The 16219-nt window shown below is 38.9% G+C and overlaps 1 protein-coding gene across 2 annotated transcripts in view; it reads right to left on the reverse strand.

Annotated features, from left to right (window-relative positions):
- LOC128697027 (actin-binding protein IPP) overlaps positions 1-16219 on the reverse strand; it is a 228889-nt gene that overhangs the window by 115987 nt on the left and 96683 nt on the right. For both annotated transcript variants that reach the window (XM_070095245.1, XM_070095246.1), the window contains one exon: positions 218-356. In XM_070095245.1, coding sequence (XP_069951346.1) covers positions 218-356 — 139 coding nt within the window. The remainder of the gene's footprint in view (positions 1-217; positions 357-16219) is intronic.

Here is a 16219-nt window from a genome sequence, read left to right on the forward strand (position 1 = left end):
TCCCACTTGGTTCAACATTCCCTAAACATTAACTTAACATCTCCCCAAATTCCTTTACACTACTCTTTTCTCCAGGTGCATTAACATTTAGTATAACCCACTTCTCACATCCCACCCTTATTCAAATCTACATAATCCTTCAATTTATACATTCATTTTGCTTATTTTTCATTCCATACCTGATCCATCAACATTTCTTCAGTTCTAATATATATACCTGTATATTCCTATTGCATTAGAAGGGTGTAGTTCCTTCTTGAGGAAGTTGGTACCAACGTGGACAACATGATGGATCTCCAACATGTCTGCTGCCACCATCAGTTCCTGCGCGTTCTCCACTGTCACCTCTATGTCTCCTGTATGACATTATAATATTATTATTATCATCATCATCTAAAAGATCACAGAACATGATTAAGAGTACTATAGTGCACTGACAATATATGTTAGTGTGTTACAACCAGTGTTCTATAAGTCCTCTTATAAGAGGTACAACAAAGAGGCAGTGTGTTTGTTAACCACTTGAGGGTTCATGCCACTGTTTTATGGCTTTGAAGCCAGGGTTCATGCCATTGTTTTATGGCTTTGAAGCCAGGGTTCATGCCACTGTTTTATGGCTTTGAAGCCAGGGTTCATGCCATTGTTTTATGGCTTTGAAGCCAGGGTTCATGCCACTGTTTTATGGCTTTGAAGCCAGGGTTTATGCCACTGTTTTATGGCTTTGAAGCCAGGGTTCATGCCACTGTTTTATGGCTTTGAAGCCAGGGTTCATGCCATTGTTTTATGGCTTTGAAGCCAGGGTTTATGCCACTGTTTTATGGCTTTGAAGCCAGGGTTCATGCCATTGTTTTATGGCTTTGAAGCCAAGGTTCATGCCATTGTTTTATGGCTTTGAAGCCAAGGTTCATGCCACTGTTTTATGGCTTTGAAGCCAGGGTTCATGCCATTGTTTTATGGCTTTGAAGCCAAGGTTCATGCCATTGTTTTATGGCTTTGAAGCCAGGGTTCATGCCACTGTTTTATGGTTTTGAAGCCAGGGTTCATGCCACTGTTTTATGGCTTTGAAGCCAGGGTTCATGCCATTGTTTTATGGCTTTGAAGCCAGGGTTCATGCCATTGTTTTATGGCTTTGAAGCCAGGGTTCATGCCACTGTTTTATGGCTTTGAAGCCAGGGTTCATGCCATTGTTTTATGGCTTTGAAGCCAGGGTTCATGCCATTGTTTTAGGGCTTTGAAGCCAGGGTTCATGCCACTGTTTTATGGCTTTGAAGCCAGGATTCATGCCATTGTTTTATGGCTTTGAAGCCAGGGTTCATGCCACTGTTTTATGGCTTTGAAGCCAGGGTTCATGCCATTGTTTTATGGCTTTGAAGCCAGGGTTCATGCCATTGTTTTATGGCTTTGAAGCCAGGGTTCATGCCATTGTTTTATGGCTTTGAAGCCAGGGTTCATGCCACTGTTTTATAGCTTTGAAGCCAGGGTTCATGCCATTGTTTTATGGCTTTGAAGCCAGGGTTCACGCCACTGTTTTATGGCTTTGAAGCCAGGGTTCATGCCATTGTTTTATGGCTTTGAAGCCAGGGTTCATGCCATTGTTTTATGGCTTTGAAGCCAAGGTTCATGCCATTGTTTTATGGCTTTGAAGCCAGGGTTCATGCCACTGTTTTATGGCTTTGAAACCAGGGTCCGTGCTGTCATTCTACTCCAAAATTCTAGAGGCTTCAAATTTAGCACAAGAATGCTGGTAGGCCTACATCTAAGAGAATGGGTCTGCATGGTAAGTGTGCACAGTAACAAAAAGTCAGGGTGTCCATATAGCATTGTGGGAACACCATTTCAGTAAGCTTTGTTCATCATGCCTCATGGTAAGAAATACCTCACTCCCCATCAAGGTGGAGGTGGCCACAACCGCTCCCTCTTTGTTGTGATAAACACTGCCATCTAGTGATGGCCTTTTGAAGCCATCTATTATTATTATTATTATTATTTTTTTTTTTTTTTTTTCAACAAGTCGGCCGTCTCCCACCGAGGCAGGGTGACCCAAAAAAGAAAGAAAATCCCCAAAGAGAAAATACTTTCATCATCATTCAACACTTTCACCACACTCACACATTATCACTGCTTTTGCAGAGGTGCTCAGAATACAACAGCTTAGAAGCATATACGTATAAAGATACACAACATATCCCTCCAAACTGCCAATATCCCAAACTCCTCCTTTAAAGTGCAGGCATTGTACTTCCCATTTCCAGGACTCAAGTCCGACTATATGAACATAACTGGTTTCCCTGAATCCCTTCACTAAATATTACCCTGCTCACACTCCAACAGATCGTCAGGTCCCAAGTATCATTCGCCTCCATTCACTCCTATCTAACACGCTCATGCACGCTTGCTGGAAGTCCAAGCCCCTAGCCCACAAAACCTCCTTTACCCCCTCTTTCCAACCCTTTCGAGGACGACCCCTACCCCTCCTGCCTTCCCCTATAGATTAATATATGCTTTCCATGTCATTCTACTTTGATCCATTCTCTCTAAATGACCAAACCACCTCAACAACCCCTCTTCTGCCCTCTAATACTTTTATTAACTCCACACCTTCTCCTAATTTCCACACTCCAAATTTTCTGCAAAATATTTACACCACACATTGCCCTTAGACAGGACATCTCCACTGCCTCCAACCGTCTTCTCGCTGCTGCATTTACCACCCAAGCTTCACATCCATATAAGAGTGTTGGTACTACTATACGTTCATACATTCCCTTCTTTGCCTCCATAGATAACGTTTTTTGACTCCACATATACCTCAATGCACCACTCACCTTTTTTCCCTCATCAATTCTATGATTAACCTCATCCTTCATAAATCCATCCGCCGACACGTCAACTCCCAAGTATCTGAAAACATTCACTTCTTCCATACTCCTCCTCCCCAATCTGATATCCAATTTTTCTTTATCTAAATCATTTGATACCCTCATCACCTTACTCTCTTCTATGTTCACTTTCAACTTTCTACCTTTGCACACATTCTCAAACTCATCCACTAACCTTTGCAATTTTTCTTTAGAATCTCCCATAAGCACAGTATCATCAGCAAAAAGTAACTGTGTCAATTCCCATTTTGAATTTGATTCCCCATAATTTAATCCCACCCCTTTCCCAAACACCCTAGCATTTACTTCTTTTACAACCCCATCTATAAATATATTAAACAGCCATGGTGACATTACACATCCCTGTCTAAGACCTACTTTTACCGGGAAGTATTCTCCCTCTCTTCTACACACCCTAACCTGAGACTCACTATCCTCATAAAAGCTCTTTACAGCATTTAGTAACTGACCACCTATTCCATATACTTGCAACATCTGCCACATTGCTCCTCTATCCACTCTATCATATGCCTTTTCTAAATCCATAAATGCAATAAAAACTTCCCTACCTTTATCTAAATACTGTTCACATATATGCTTCAATGTAAACATTTGATCTTCACATCCCCTACCCACTCTGAAGCCTTCCTGCTCATCCGCAATCCTACATTCTGTCTTACCTCTAATTCTTTCAATTATAACCCTACCGTACACTTTTCCTGGTATACTCAGTAAACTTATTCCTCTATAATTTTTACAATCTCTTTGTCCCCTTTCCCTTTATATAAAGGGACTATACATGCTCTCCGCCAATCCCTAGGTACCTTCCCCTCTTTCATACATTTATTAAACAAAAGTACCAACCACTCCAACACTATATCCCCCCCTGCTTTTAACATTTCTGTCATGATCCCATCAGTTCCAGCTGATTTACCCCCTTTCATTCTACGTAATGCCTCACGTACCTCCACCACACTTACATTCTGCTCTTCTTCACTCCTAAAAGATGGTATACCTCCCTGGCCAGTGCATGAAATTACCGCCTCCCTTTCCTCCTCAACATTTAAAAGTTCCTCAAAATATTCTCGCCATCTGCCTAATACCTCCATCTCCCCATCTACTAACTCCCCTACTCTGTTTTTAACTGACAAATCCATACTTTCCCTAGGCTTTCTTAACTTGTTTAACTCACTCCAAATTTTTTTCTTATTTTCATTAAAATTTCTTGACAGTGCCTCTCCCACTCTTTCATCTGCTCTCCTTTTGCACCCTCTCACCACTCTCTTCACCTTTCTTTTACTCTCCATATACTCTGCTCTTCTTATAACACTTCTCCTTTGTAAAAACCTCTCGTAAGCTAACTTTTTCTCTTTTATCACACCCTTTACTTCATCATTCCACCAATCACTCCTCTTTCCTCCTGCCCCCACCCTCCTATAACCACAAACTTCTGCCCCACATTCTAATACTGCATTTTTAAAACTATTCCAACCCTCTTCAACCCCCCCCCCCCACTACTCATCTTTGCACTAGCCCACCTTTCTGCCAATAGTCGCTTATATCTCGCCCGAACTTCCTCCTCCCTTAGTTTATACACTTTCACCTCCCTCTTACTTGTTGTTGCCACCTTCCTCTTTTCCCATCTACCTCTTACTCTAACTGTAGCTACAACTAAATAATGATCCGATATGTCAGTTGCCCCTCTATAAACATGTACATCCTGGAGCCTACCCATCAACCTTTTATCCACCAATACATAATCTAACAAACTACTTTCATTATGTGCTACATCATACCTTGTATATTTATTTATCCTCTTTTTCATAAAATATGTATTACTTATTACCAAATGTCTTTCTACACAGCTCAATTAAAGGCTCCCCATTTACATTTACCCCTGGCATCCCAAATTTACCTACTACTCCCTCTATAACATTTTTACCCACTTTAGCATTGAAATCCCCAACCACCATTACTCTCACACTTGATTCAAAACTCCTCACGCATTCACTCAACATTTCCCAGAATCTCTCCCTCTCCTCTACACTTCTCTCTTCTCCAGGTGCATACACGCTTACTATAACCCACTTTTCACATCCAATCTTTATTTTACTCCACATAATCCTTGAATTTATACATTTGTAGTCCCTCTTTTCCTGCCATAGCTTATCCTTCAACATTATTGCTACTCCTTCTTTAGCTCTAACTTTATTTGAAACCCCTGACCTAATCCCATTTATTCCTCTCCATTGAAACTCTCCCACCCCCTTCAGCTTTGTTTCACTTAAAGCCAGGACATTCAGTTTCTTCTCATTCATAACATCCACAATCATCTCTCTCTTATCATTTGCACAACATCCACGCACATTCAGACTTCCCACTTTGATAATTTTCTTCTTATTATTCTTTTTAGTAATCTTTTCAGGAAAAGGGGTTACTAGCCCATTGTTCCCGGCATTTTAGTTGACTTTTACAACACGCATGGCTTACGGAGGAAAGATTCTTATTCCACTTCCCCATGGATATAAAAGGAAAAGTAATAAGACCAAGAACTATTAAGATAAAATCAAAGAAAACTCAGATGAGTGTGTATAAATAAACGTGTACATGTATGTGTAGTGTGACCTAAGTGTAAGTAGAAGTATTATATAGTACATTATTATTATACAGTGGAACCTCAAAAATCGAACTGCTCCCAACACAACCAATTATGTAAGTGTATTTTTGTAAGTGCTTTTATAAGTGTATTTTTAAAGGTCTGAAATGGACTAGTTTAATTTACATTATTCCTGATGGGAATAAATTCATTCGGTAAAGGCAGTCGAACAGACTTCTGGACCGAAGAAAGTTCGATATTTGAGGTTCCACTGTGTATGTATTATTATTATACGTATTATTATTATTATTATTATATTATACAGTTGAACCTCAGCTTACGAACGCCCCACCATGCAAATTTTTCAGGAGACGAATCGTCGTTCAGCCGATTTTTTGCTTCTGGATACGAACGAAATTTCAGGATGTGAATTTCCCCCTCAAGGGAGGCTCATTAAATAAATAAATAAAATATTCATTTCTTTGCAAAGGTTACAATGTGTGTTTACATATCATAACATGATTGGAGCAAAGAAAGCCACTATCATGCCGAGACATTTTGGGCAGACTTAACCTAATACAGTGGAACCTCTACTTGCGAGTTTAATCCGTTCCATGACCTTGCTCACAACTGGATTTGCTCATTTGCAGAGTCAATTTTTCTCATTTAAATTAACTGAAATGCAATTAATCCGTTCCAGTGGAATTCTGTACTTCAATAATTTCGCTAATATCAACTTTACAGCTTATTTATCTATCTCACTTGATATAATATGACATAAACAATATAAATAACATAGAAACCTGATATATACTCTAAAATTAATAAAATATGTAAATCATGTAGTGGTATGGGCGGTGTCGGTGGTGGACGAGAGTTTGTCTGAAGACCAGACAAAATACTTCTTGAATTATTTCGCTAATATCATTAATACGGCTTATTTATCTATCACAGTTCATCTAATATGACATAATAAACAATATAAATAACACAGAAACCTGATATATACTCTACACTGAATAAAATATGTCATTATGTAACAGGTGGAGGCGGCCACAACCACTCCCTCTTTGTTGTGGTAAACACTGCCATCTAGTGATGGCCTTTTGAGACCATCTATTATTATAATTATTATGTAGTACATTATTATTATATATGTATTATTATTATATGTATAATATTATTATTATTATTGTATTATATAATTATACTATTATTATTATATGTATTATTATTATTATTGTTATTATTATTATTATTATACATACATGTATTATTATTATTATTTTTATTATTATATAAATAATTTGTAATTTTTATTCACACAAAAAATATAAGATTTACTGTTATGCCTTATTGCAATAACTGCATAAATAATGTCAACCCATTCACTACTGCATACTGGAATGGACAGTGACATCATTTGTTTACTCTTGAACATAGTCAAGCAAACGAGCATTTCTCCTTCGTTGAGCTCAATTTCAAGGTACTTTTTGTCATTAAAGCAATCAAAATCATATCTATTTCTGTAATATATCTTCCATTCTATCAAATGAGACCAAAAAAACAAGAATACAGCCATAAAAACCATACGAAAATAGAAAATACAGTGGACCCCCAGTATTCGATATTAATCCGTTCGTGAGAGCTCATCGAATACCAAAAATATCGAAAAGCGAATCAATTTTCCCCATAAGAAATAATGGAAATCAAATTAATCCGTGCAAGACACCCAAAAGTATGAAAAAAAAAAAATTTTACCACATGAAATATTAATTTTAATACACACAAACTGAAGAAGACATACACAGATCTGGTGATGATTGATGGGATGGGAGGAGGGGAGTGTGTGGATGGTGTTAGTGTTTAGAAGGGGAATCCCCTTCCATTAGGACTTGAGGTAGCAAGTCCTTTTCCGGGGTTACTTCTCTTCTTCTTTTAATGCCACTAGGACCAGCTTGAGAGTCACTGGACCTCTGTCGCACAACAAATCTGTCCGTAGAGCTCTGTACCTCCCGTTCCTTTACGATTTGTCTAAAATGGGCCACAACATTGTCATTGTAATAGTCACCAGCACGGCTTGCAATAGCTGTGTTAGGGTGATTTTCATCCATAAAGGTTTGCAGTTCAACCCACTGTGCACACATTTCCTTAATTTTTGAAGTAGGCACAATGGATTCCACAACTGGCATAGGCTTCTCAGGATTAGCCCCAAACCCTTCAAAATCTTTCTTAATTTCCAAACTAATTCTCACCCTTTTTACCACAGGGTTGGCACTAGAAGCTTTCTTGGGGCCCATGGTGACTTATTTTGCAGAAACAAGCACCAAAAACAGTGATAATATGGAATGTACCGAATGTATCCTTAGATGCGCGCACACTGACTGGCTTGTAAACGCTGGCACACACAGGGCAGTTCAGGCCACACGTGGACACGTCTCGTACAAATCGTATCGAATACCGGGTTTTCAATTGGATACCGAGGCAAAATTTTTGCGTTAAAATGCATCGAATACCGGATTTATTGAATACCAATGCCATCGAATACCAGGGGTCCACTGTACTGCTAAGGGGTGGCTAATTGCTGAGAAGTGAACACCATTATTTATGCTCCGATTTCTTTCATTTTTGGAATACGTTAAGAAGCATCTTTCCATCATACATTGCCCAAGTTTCATTAAGATAGTCCAACAAACAAATGAGATTCAATTCCCTAGATCAAGAGCAAGAGCCCCTCACCAGCATCAAGGAACCTCCCTTGAGGTCTGCTCAGTTATGGAAATTTCGTTCGCATATGGAAGCAAAAAATCGACCCATTGACTGCTCGTATTTGGAAAAGCTCACACGTGGATGCACTCGCAAGTAGAGGTTCCACTGTATTTTGATTATACCATGGCAAATACAATGATTTCAACACAGTCAAGACCACACTGATGGAAGCAGACAACTGTGGCTGAAATGTATTTATTTTTTGCAACAATAATGCATAAGCCACATGTCTTTAAGCATAACATCAAATCATGTTGGTCCACAGATCACCTAATTTCTACCCCAGCCTTCAGTGATATTATCCCAGTGAACAGATTTATCCTACTATTACATATGCTACACTTCTCTGACAAAACAAGGCCTGACAGAAACGACAGGTTATACAAGATCGGGAATATTTTCAAGTATCTGAAACAGAAGTTCACCATGTACTTTTATCCATTCAAAAATCTTGTACCACCCAGGGAGGTACTACCGTCCTGCCAAGTGAATGTAAAACAAAAGCCTGTAATTGTTTTACATGATGGTAGGATTGCTGGTGTCTTTTGTCTGTCTCATAAATATGCAAGATTACAGGTATGTCTTGCTACTTCTACTTACACTTAGGTCACACTACACATACATGTACACGTTTATTTATACACACTCATCTGAGTTTTCTTTGATTTTATCTTAATAGTTCTTGGTCTTATTACTTTTCCTTTTATATCCATGGGGAAGTGGAATAAGAATCTTTCCTCTGTAAGCCATGCGTGTTGTAAAAGTCAGCTAAAATGCCGGGAACAATGGGCTAGTAACCCCTTTTCCTGTAAAGATTACTAAAAAGAATAAGAAGAAGAAAATTGTCAAATTGGGAAGTCTGAATGTGCGTGGATGTTGTGCAAATGATAAGAGAGAGATGATTGTGGATGTTATGAATGAGAAGAAGCTGGATGTCCTGGCTTTAAGTGAAACAAGCTGAAGGGGGTGGGAGAGTTTCAATGGAGACGAATAAATGGGATTAGGTCAGGGGTTTCAAATAGAGTTAGAGCTAAAGAAGGAGTAGCAATAATGTTGAAGGATAAGCTATGGCAGGAAAAGAGGGACTATAAATGTATTAATTCAAGGATTATGTAGAGTAAAATAAAGATTGGATGTGAAAAGTGGGTTATAGTAAGCGTGTATGCACCTGGAGAAGAAAGAAGTGTAGAGGAGAGAGAGAGATTTTGGGAAATGTTGAGTGAATGCGTGAGGAGTTTTGAATCAAGTGTGAGAGTAATGGTGGTTGGGGATTTCAATGCTAAAGTGGGTAAAAATGTTATGGAGGGAGTAGTAGGTAAATTTGGGGTGCCAGGGGTAAATGTAAATGGGGAGCCTTTAATTGAGCTATGTGTAGAAAGACATTTGGTAATAAGTAATACATATTTTATGAAAAAGAGGATAAATAAATATACAAGGTATGATGTAGCACGTAATGAAAGTAGTTTGTTAGATTATGTATTGGTGGATAAAAGGTTGTTGGGTAGGCTCCAGGATGTACATGTTTATAGAGGGGCAACTGACATATTGGATCATTATCTAGTTGTAGCTACAGTTAGAGTAAGAGGTAGATGGAACAATAGGAAAATGGCAACAACAAGTAAAAGGGAGGTGAAAGTGTATAAACTAAGGGAGGAGGAAGTTTGGGGGAGATATAAGCGACTGTTGGCAGAAAGGTGAGCTAGTGCAAAGATGAGTAGTGGGGGGGTTGAAGAGGGTTGGAATAGTTTTAAAAATGCAGTATTATAATGTGGGGCAGAAGTTTGTGGTTATAGGAGGGTGGGGGCAGGTGGAAAGAGGAGTGATTGGTGGAATGATGAAGTAAAGGGTGTGATAAATGAGAAAAAGTTAGCTTATGAAAGGTTTTTACAAAGCAGAGTGTTATAAGAAGAGCAGAGTATATGGAGAGTAAAAGAGAGGTGAAGAGAGTGGTGAGAGAGTGCAAAAGGAGAGCAGATGATAGAGTGGGAGAGGCACTGTCAAGAAATTTTAATGAAAATAAGAAAAAAATTTGGAGTTAAACAAGTTAAGAAAGCCTAGGGAAAGTATGGATTTGTCAGTTAAAAACAGAGTAGGGGAGTTAGTAGATGGGGAGATGGAGGTATTAGGTAGATGGCGAGAATATTTTGAGGAACTTTTAAATGTTGAGGAAGAAAGGGAGGCGGTAATTTCATGCACTGGTCAGGGAGATATACCATCTTTTAGGAGTGAAGAAGAGAAGAATGTAAGTGTGGGGGGAGGTATACGAGGCATTACGTAGAATGAAAGGGGGTAAAGCAGCTGGAACTGATGGGATCATGACAGAAATGTTAAAAGTAGGGGGGGATATAGTGTTGGAGTGGTTGGTACTTTTGTTTAACCCTTTCAGGGTCCAAGGCCCAAATCTGGAGTCACGCACCAGTGTCCAAGAATTTTCAAAAAAAAAAATTTTTATTTTTTCTTATGAAATCGTAGAGAATCTTTTTGTGAAGGTAATAAAACAAAAAGTACGAAATTTGGTGGAAAATTGACGAAATTATGCTCTCGCGAATTTTGATGTGTCAGCGATATTTACGAATCGGCGATTTTGCCGACTTTGACTCCCATTTTAGGCCAATTACATTATTCCAATCAACCAAATTCTTAGCTATTTCACTAGTATTACTTCTATTCTATCGATTGAGCACAAGAAATCGCCAAGTCAACTGTTTCAACTACAAAATAAAGTGATCGGAAATTGTTAATTTGGCCAATTTAACACAAAGTTCAAAATATTCCAATTTCAAAATAGGGTCCAGAATGAACAATGTAGGCATTCCTGGCACTAAACTAACATTTCCTCTGTTCATTAGTTATGTTTTGAGGCTTTACAAATAAATTCAATTTTGATTTTTTATTCACATAATGAATTTTTATTCACACCAAAAAATAGAAGATTTACTGTTATGCAATACTGTAATAATTGTATAAATATCATCACCATATTTGTGAATGTATATTAGACCCACCAGCTGACGTGTATTAGACGTGTGAGGTCGTTTGTTTACTCTTGAATATCGGCAAAAATTTAACATTTCTGCTACTTTGAGCTCAGTTTCAAGCCATTTCCAGTGCTAAAACCAATCAAAATCATCTCTATTTCTGTAATATGTCTTCCATTCTATCAAATGAGACCAAGAAATCGCAAATACAACTATAAAAAACATACGAAAAAACACTGCAAAGTTGCTGTTTTAATCGAAAAATCATGATTTCATTTTTTTTCTCTCATTATACACAGTGTGCTGCAGGATCTGTTTTATGTGGTGCACACATGCCACATAGATGTATTCTCTCATATCAAGGCCCAAATGTACCACTCACAGTTTATCAGAGTGAGCTGAGCTCATGGCGTAGATCTACGGTTTGGACCCCGAACGTAAAGCCGTAGATCTACGGGACGGACCCTGAAAGGGTTAATAAATGTATGAAAGAGGGGAAGGTACCTAGGGATTGGCAGAGTGCATGTATAGTCCCTTTATATAAAGGGAAAGGGGACAAAAGAGATTGTAAAAATTACAGAGGAATAAGTTTATTGAGTATACCAGGAAAAGTGTACGGTAGGGTTATAACTGAAAGAATTAGAGGTAAGACAGAATGTAGGATTGTGGATGAGCAAGGAGGTTTCAGAGTGGGTAGGGGATGTGTAGATCAAGTGTTTACATTGAAGCATATATGTGAACAGTATTTAGATAAAGGTAGGGAAGTTTTTATTGCATTTATGGATTTAGAAAAGGCATATGATAGAGTGGATAGGGAAGCAATGTGGTAGATGTTGCAAGTATATGGAATAGGTGGTAAGTTACTAAATGCTGTAAAGAGTTTTTATGAGGATAGTGAGGCTCAGGTTAGGGTATGTAGAAGAGAGGGAGAATACTTCCCGGTTAAAGTAGGTCTTAGACAGGGATGTGTAATGTCACCATGGTTGTTTAATATATTTATAGATGGGGTTGTAAAAGAAGTAAATGCTAGAGTGTTCGGGAGAGGGGTGGGATTAAATTATGGGGAATCAAATTCAAAATGGGAATTGACACAGTTACTTTTTGCTGATGATACTGTGCTTATGGGAGATTCTGAAGAAAAATTGCAAAGGTTAGTGGATGAGTTTGGGAATGTGTGTAAAGGTAGAAAGTTGAAAGTGAACATAGAAAAGAGTAAGGTGATGAGGGCATCAAATGATTTAGATAAAGAAAAATTGGATATCAAATTGGGGAGGAAGAGTATGGAAGAAGTGAATGTTTTCAGATACTTTGGAGTTGACGTGTCGGCGGATGGATTTATGAAGGATGAGGTTAATCATAGAATTGACGAGGGAAAAAAGGCGAGTGGTGCATTGAGGTATATGTGGAGTCAAAAAATGTTATCTATGGAGGCAAAGAAGGGAATGTATGAAAGTATAGTAGTACCAACACTCTTTTATGGATGTGAAGCTTGGGTGGTGAATGCAGCAGCGAGGAGACGGTTGGAGGCAGTGGAGATGTCCTGTCTAAAGGCAATGTGTGGTGTAAATATTATGCAGAAAATTCGGAGTGTGGAAATTAGGAAAAGGTGTGGAGTTAATAAAAGTATTAGTCAGAGGGCAGAAGAGGGGTTGTTGAGGTGGTTTGGTCATTTAGAGAGAATGGATCAAAGTAGAATGACATGGAAAGCATATAAATCTATAGGGGAAGGAAGGCGTGGTAGGGGTCGTCCTCGAAAGGGTTGGAGAGAGGGGGTAAAGGAGGTTTTGTGGGTAAGGGGCTTGGACTTCCAGCAAGCGTGCGTGAGCGTGTTAGATAGGAGTGAATGGAGACGAATGGTACTTGGGACCTGACGATCTGTTGGAGTGTGAGCAGGGTAATATTTAGTGAAGGGATTCAGGGAAACCGGTTATTTTCATATAGTCGGACTTGAGTCCTGGAAATGGGAAGTACAATGCCTGAACTTTAAAGGAGGGTTTTGGGATATTGGCAGTTTGGAGGGATATGTTGTGTATCTTTATACGTATATGCTTCTAAACTGTTGTATTCTGAGCACCTCTGCAAAAACAGTGATTATGTGTGAGTGTGGTGAAAGTGTTGAATGATGATGAAAGCATTTTCTTTTTGGGAATTTTGTTTCTTTTTTGGGTCACCCTGCCTCGGTGGGAGACAGCCGACTTGTTGAAGAAGAAGAAGAAGAAGAAGAAGAAGAAGAAGAAGAAGAAGAAAAAAAAAAAAAAAAAAAAAAAAAACTGGTACACAATATAGATAGTAGGTTGGTAAACGGCAATTGCCCAGGGAGGTACTACCGTATTGCCAAGTGAGTGTAAAATAAAATCCAGTAATTGTTTTACATGATGGTAGGATTGCTGGTGTCCTTTTTTTCTATCTCATAAACATGCAAGATTTCAGGTACATCTTGCTATCAACATGACTCACGAAATCATAATGACACGATTGCAAACAAACCATACCACGGGCGGGATTGAACCAGCGGTCAGAGAGTCTCAAAACTCCAGTGGCTAACGCAACGGTCTGGAGTTTTGAGACTCTCTGACCGTGGATTCAATCCCGCCCATGGTATGGTTTACATCTTGCTACTTCTACTTACACTTAGGTCACACTACACATGCATGTACAAGCATATATATATACACACCCCTCTGAGTTTTCTTCTATTTTCTTTCTACTTCTTGTTTATTTCCTCTTATCTCCATGGGGAAGTGGAAGAGAATTCTTCCTCCGTAAGCCATGCGTGTTGTATGAGGCAGCTAAAATGCCAGGAGCAAGGGGCTAGTAACCCCTTCTCCTGCATAAATTACTAAATTTAAAAAGAGAAACTTTCGTTTTTCTTTTTGGGCCACCCTGCCTCAGTGGGATACGGCCGATTTGTTGAAAGAAGAACTGGTACACAACACAGATACAGTGGTACCTCAGGATATGAACAGCTGAAAATGCGAACAATTATGTTAGTGTATTTATGCAAGCGCTTTTGTAAGTGTATTTTTGGAGGTCTGAAACAGATGAATCTAATTTACATTATTCCTTATGGGAACAAATTCATTCGGTAACAGCACTCGAACAGCCTTCTGGAACAAATTAAGTTCGTATCCCGAGGTACCACTGTAGTAGGTTAGTAGACAGCAATCGCCCAGGGAGGTACTACTGTACTTCCAAGTGAGTGAAAAATGGAAGCCTATATTTGTTTTACACGATAGTGGGATTGCAGGTGCCTTTTTTTGTTTCATAAACATGCAAGATATCAGGTACATCTTGCTACTTCTACTTACACTTAGGTCACACTACACATGCATGTACAAGCAAACATCTACCATCCTACTTACGATCTGTGTGACATATGACCACTCGACTTATGACTGTGCATCTGGTAGCAGGGCTGCCAGATGCATACCGCTGTACGATATTTGACCTCTACTCGCGGCAACGAACCACGCAAGCAGCATCACTCTGAGTTACCCTGCCCTATCAGCAGCATCATACTGTATTAACTGTACTACCTGGACAGAGGAGAGAAGAGGAAAGGAAAAGAGGAGAGGAGAAGAGAAGGAGAGGCAAAGAAGAGAAGAGGAGGGAAGGAGAGGTGAAGAAGAGGAGAGGAGAGAAGAGGAGAGGATGGCACATTAAAGAAGCAGTGAAATCTTCGGCCCCTATGCACAGTGTTTCTCCTAAACCTTACAGTATAAAGTACAGTACTAACAGCATAAAATGTCAAGTAAAAAATGAAATACAAAAATAATAAAATAAAATCATTACAATAACTGTGATGTTGATATACAGTAGTAAAATATTTAGTAAAAAGTAACGTACAATACTATGTGGCTAATATAGAGTTGGAGAACCAATCAGGAACCTTCTGAGTAGAAGTGCTGACACAAGCAACAGAGAGCAGCTGACAAAATGTTCTATACTTACGCTAATATCAACAATAAGGCTCGTTTACCTATCACAACTGATCTATTATGACATAAGGCGAAATATCAATAGCACAGAAACATAAAAAATGCGGCAGAATAAATATTATCTAGCATAATATGATGGCCTGCTGCATAGATAGGAAAGGGACTTTGTGAACACCACCAACCATAAGGCTTATTATCCTTCGTTCGTCACTCTTATGAGAGAAAATGGGTCTAGCATGAGGGCAAACTGTAACAGACACTCGTAGCTTATGAAAACACTGAAAAAAAGAAGGATTTTTTTTAGGGAAAAAAAAATATTTGCCGAGTACTCGGGTATGCGCGCGCTTTCGACTATTTTCTTGGAAGTAAGTTATTCACCTATTTTGTGAAAACCAATCAATAATAACGAACGGACTGAAGTGATTTCCACAACAAACATAATAGAATGATTGCTTTACATGATTAAGATTTAATTTTTGAAGTATCCCTGTCAGCGATTTTCTAAAGTTCGACTTACGTCCATTTTGACTTACAATCAGTTGGTCGGAACCAAGTTCGGTCATAAGTAGGATGATAGGTGTGTACATATACACACAAACCCCCACCTCACTGGGTTTTCTTTATTTTATTACTAGTTCTTGTTCTTGCTTATTTTCTATCTCCATGGGGAAGTGGAACAGAATTCTTCCTCCATAAGCCATGCATGTCGTAAGAGGAGACTAAAATGCCAGGAGCGAAGGGCAAGTAACCCCTTCTCCTGCATACGTTATTAAAATTAGAAAGAAACTTTTGTTTTCCTTTTTGGGCCACCCTGCTTCAGTGGGTTACAGCCGGTTTGTTGAAAGAAGAAAGAAGAACTGGTACACAAGCCCCTTATTCAGTGATTTCTTGCAAGTGAACATGACAGAGGTGGGTGGTACAGTGCATTCTGATTGTAAACATATACCCAGGTTCAATGCAGGCACTCGTAGTGGTGAGGTGCAGGTGTTTGTTGCCCATGATATTATGGCATTACAGTGGTATGACAAACTAGATCTCATGTTGCTGACATCCATTCAC

Source organism: Cherax quadricarinatus, chromosome 49 (genome assembly GCF_038502225.1).
Source record: "Cherax quadricarinatus isolate ZL_2023a chromosome 49, ASM3850222v1, whole genome shotgun sequence".
NCBI classification, from domain to species: Eukaryota; Metazoa; Arthropoda; class Malacostraca; order Decapoda; family Parastacidae; genus Cherax; species Cherax quadricarinatus.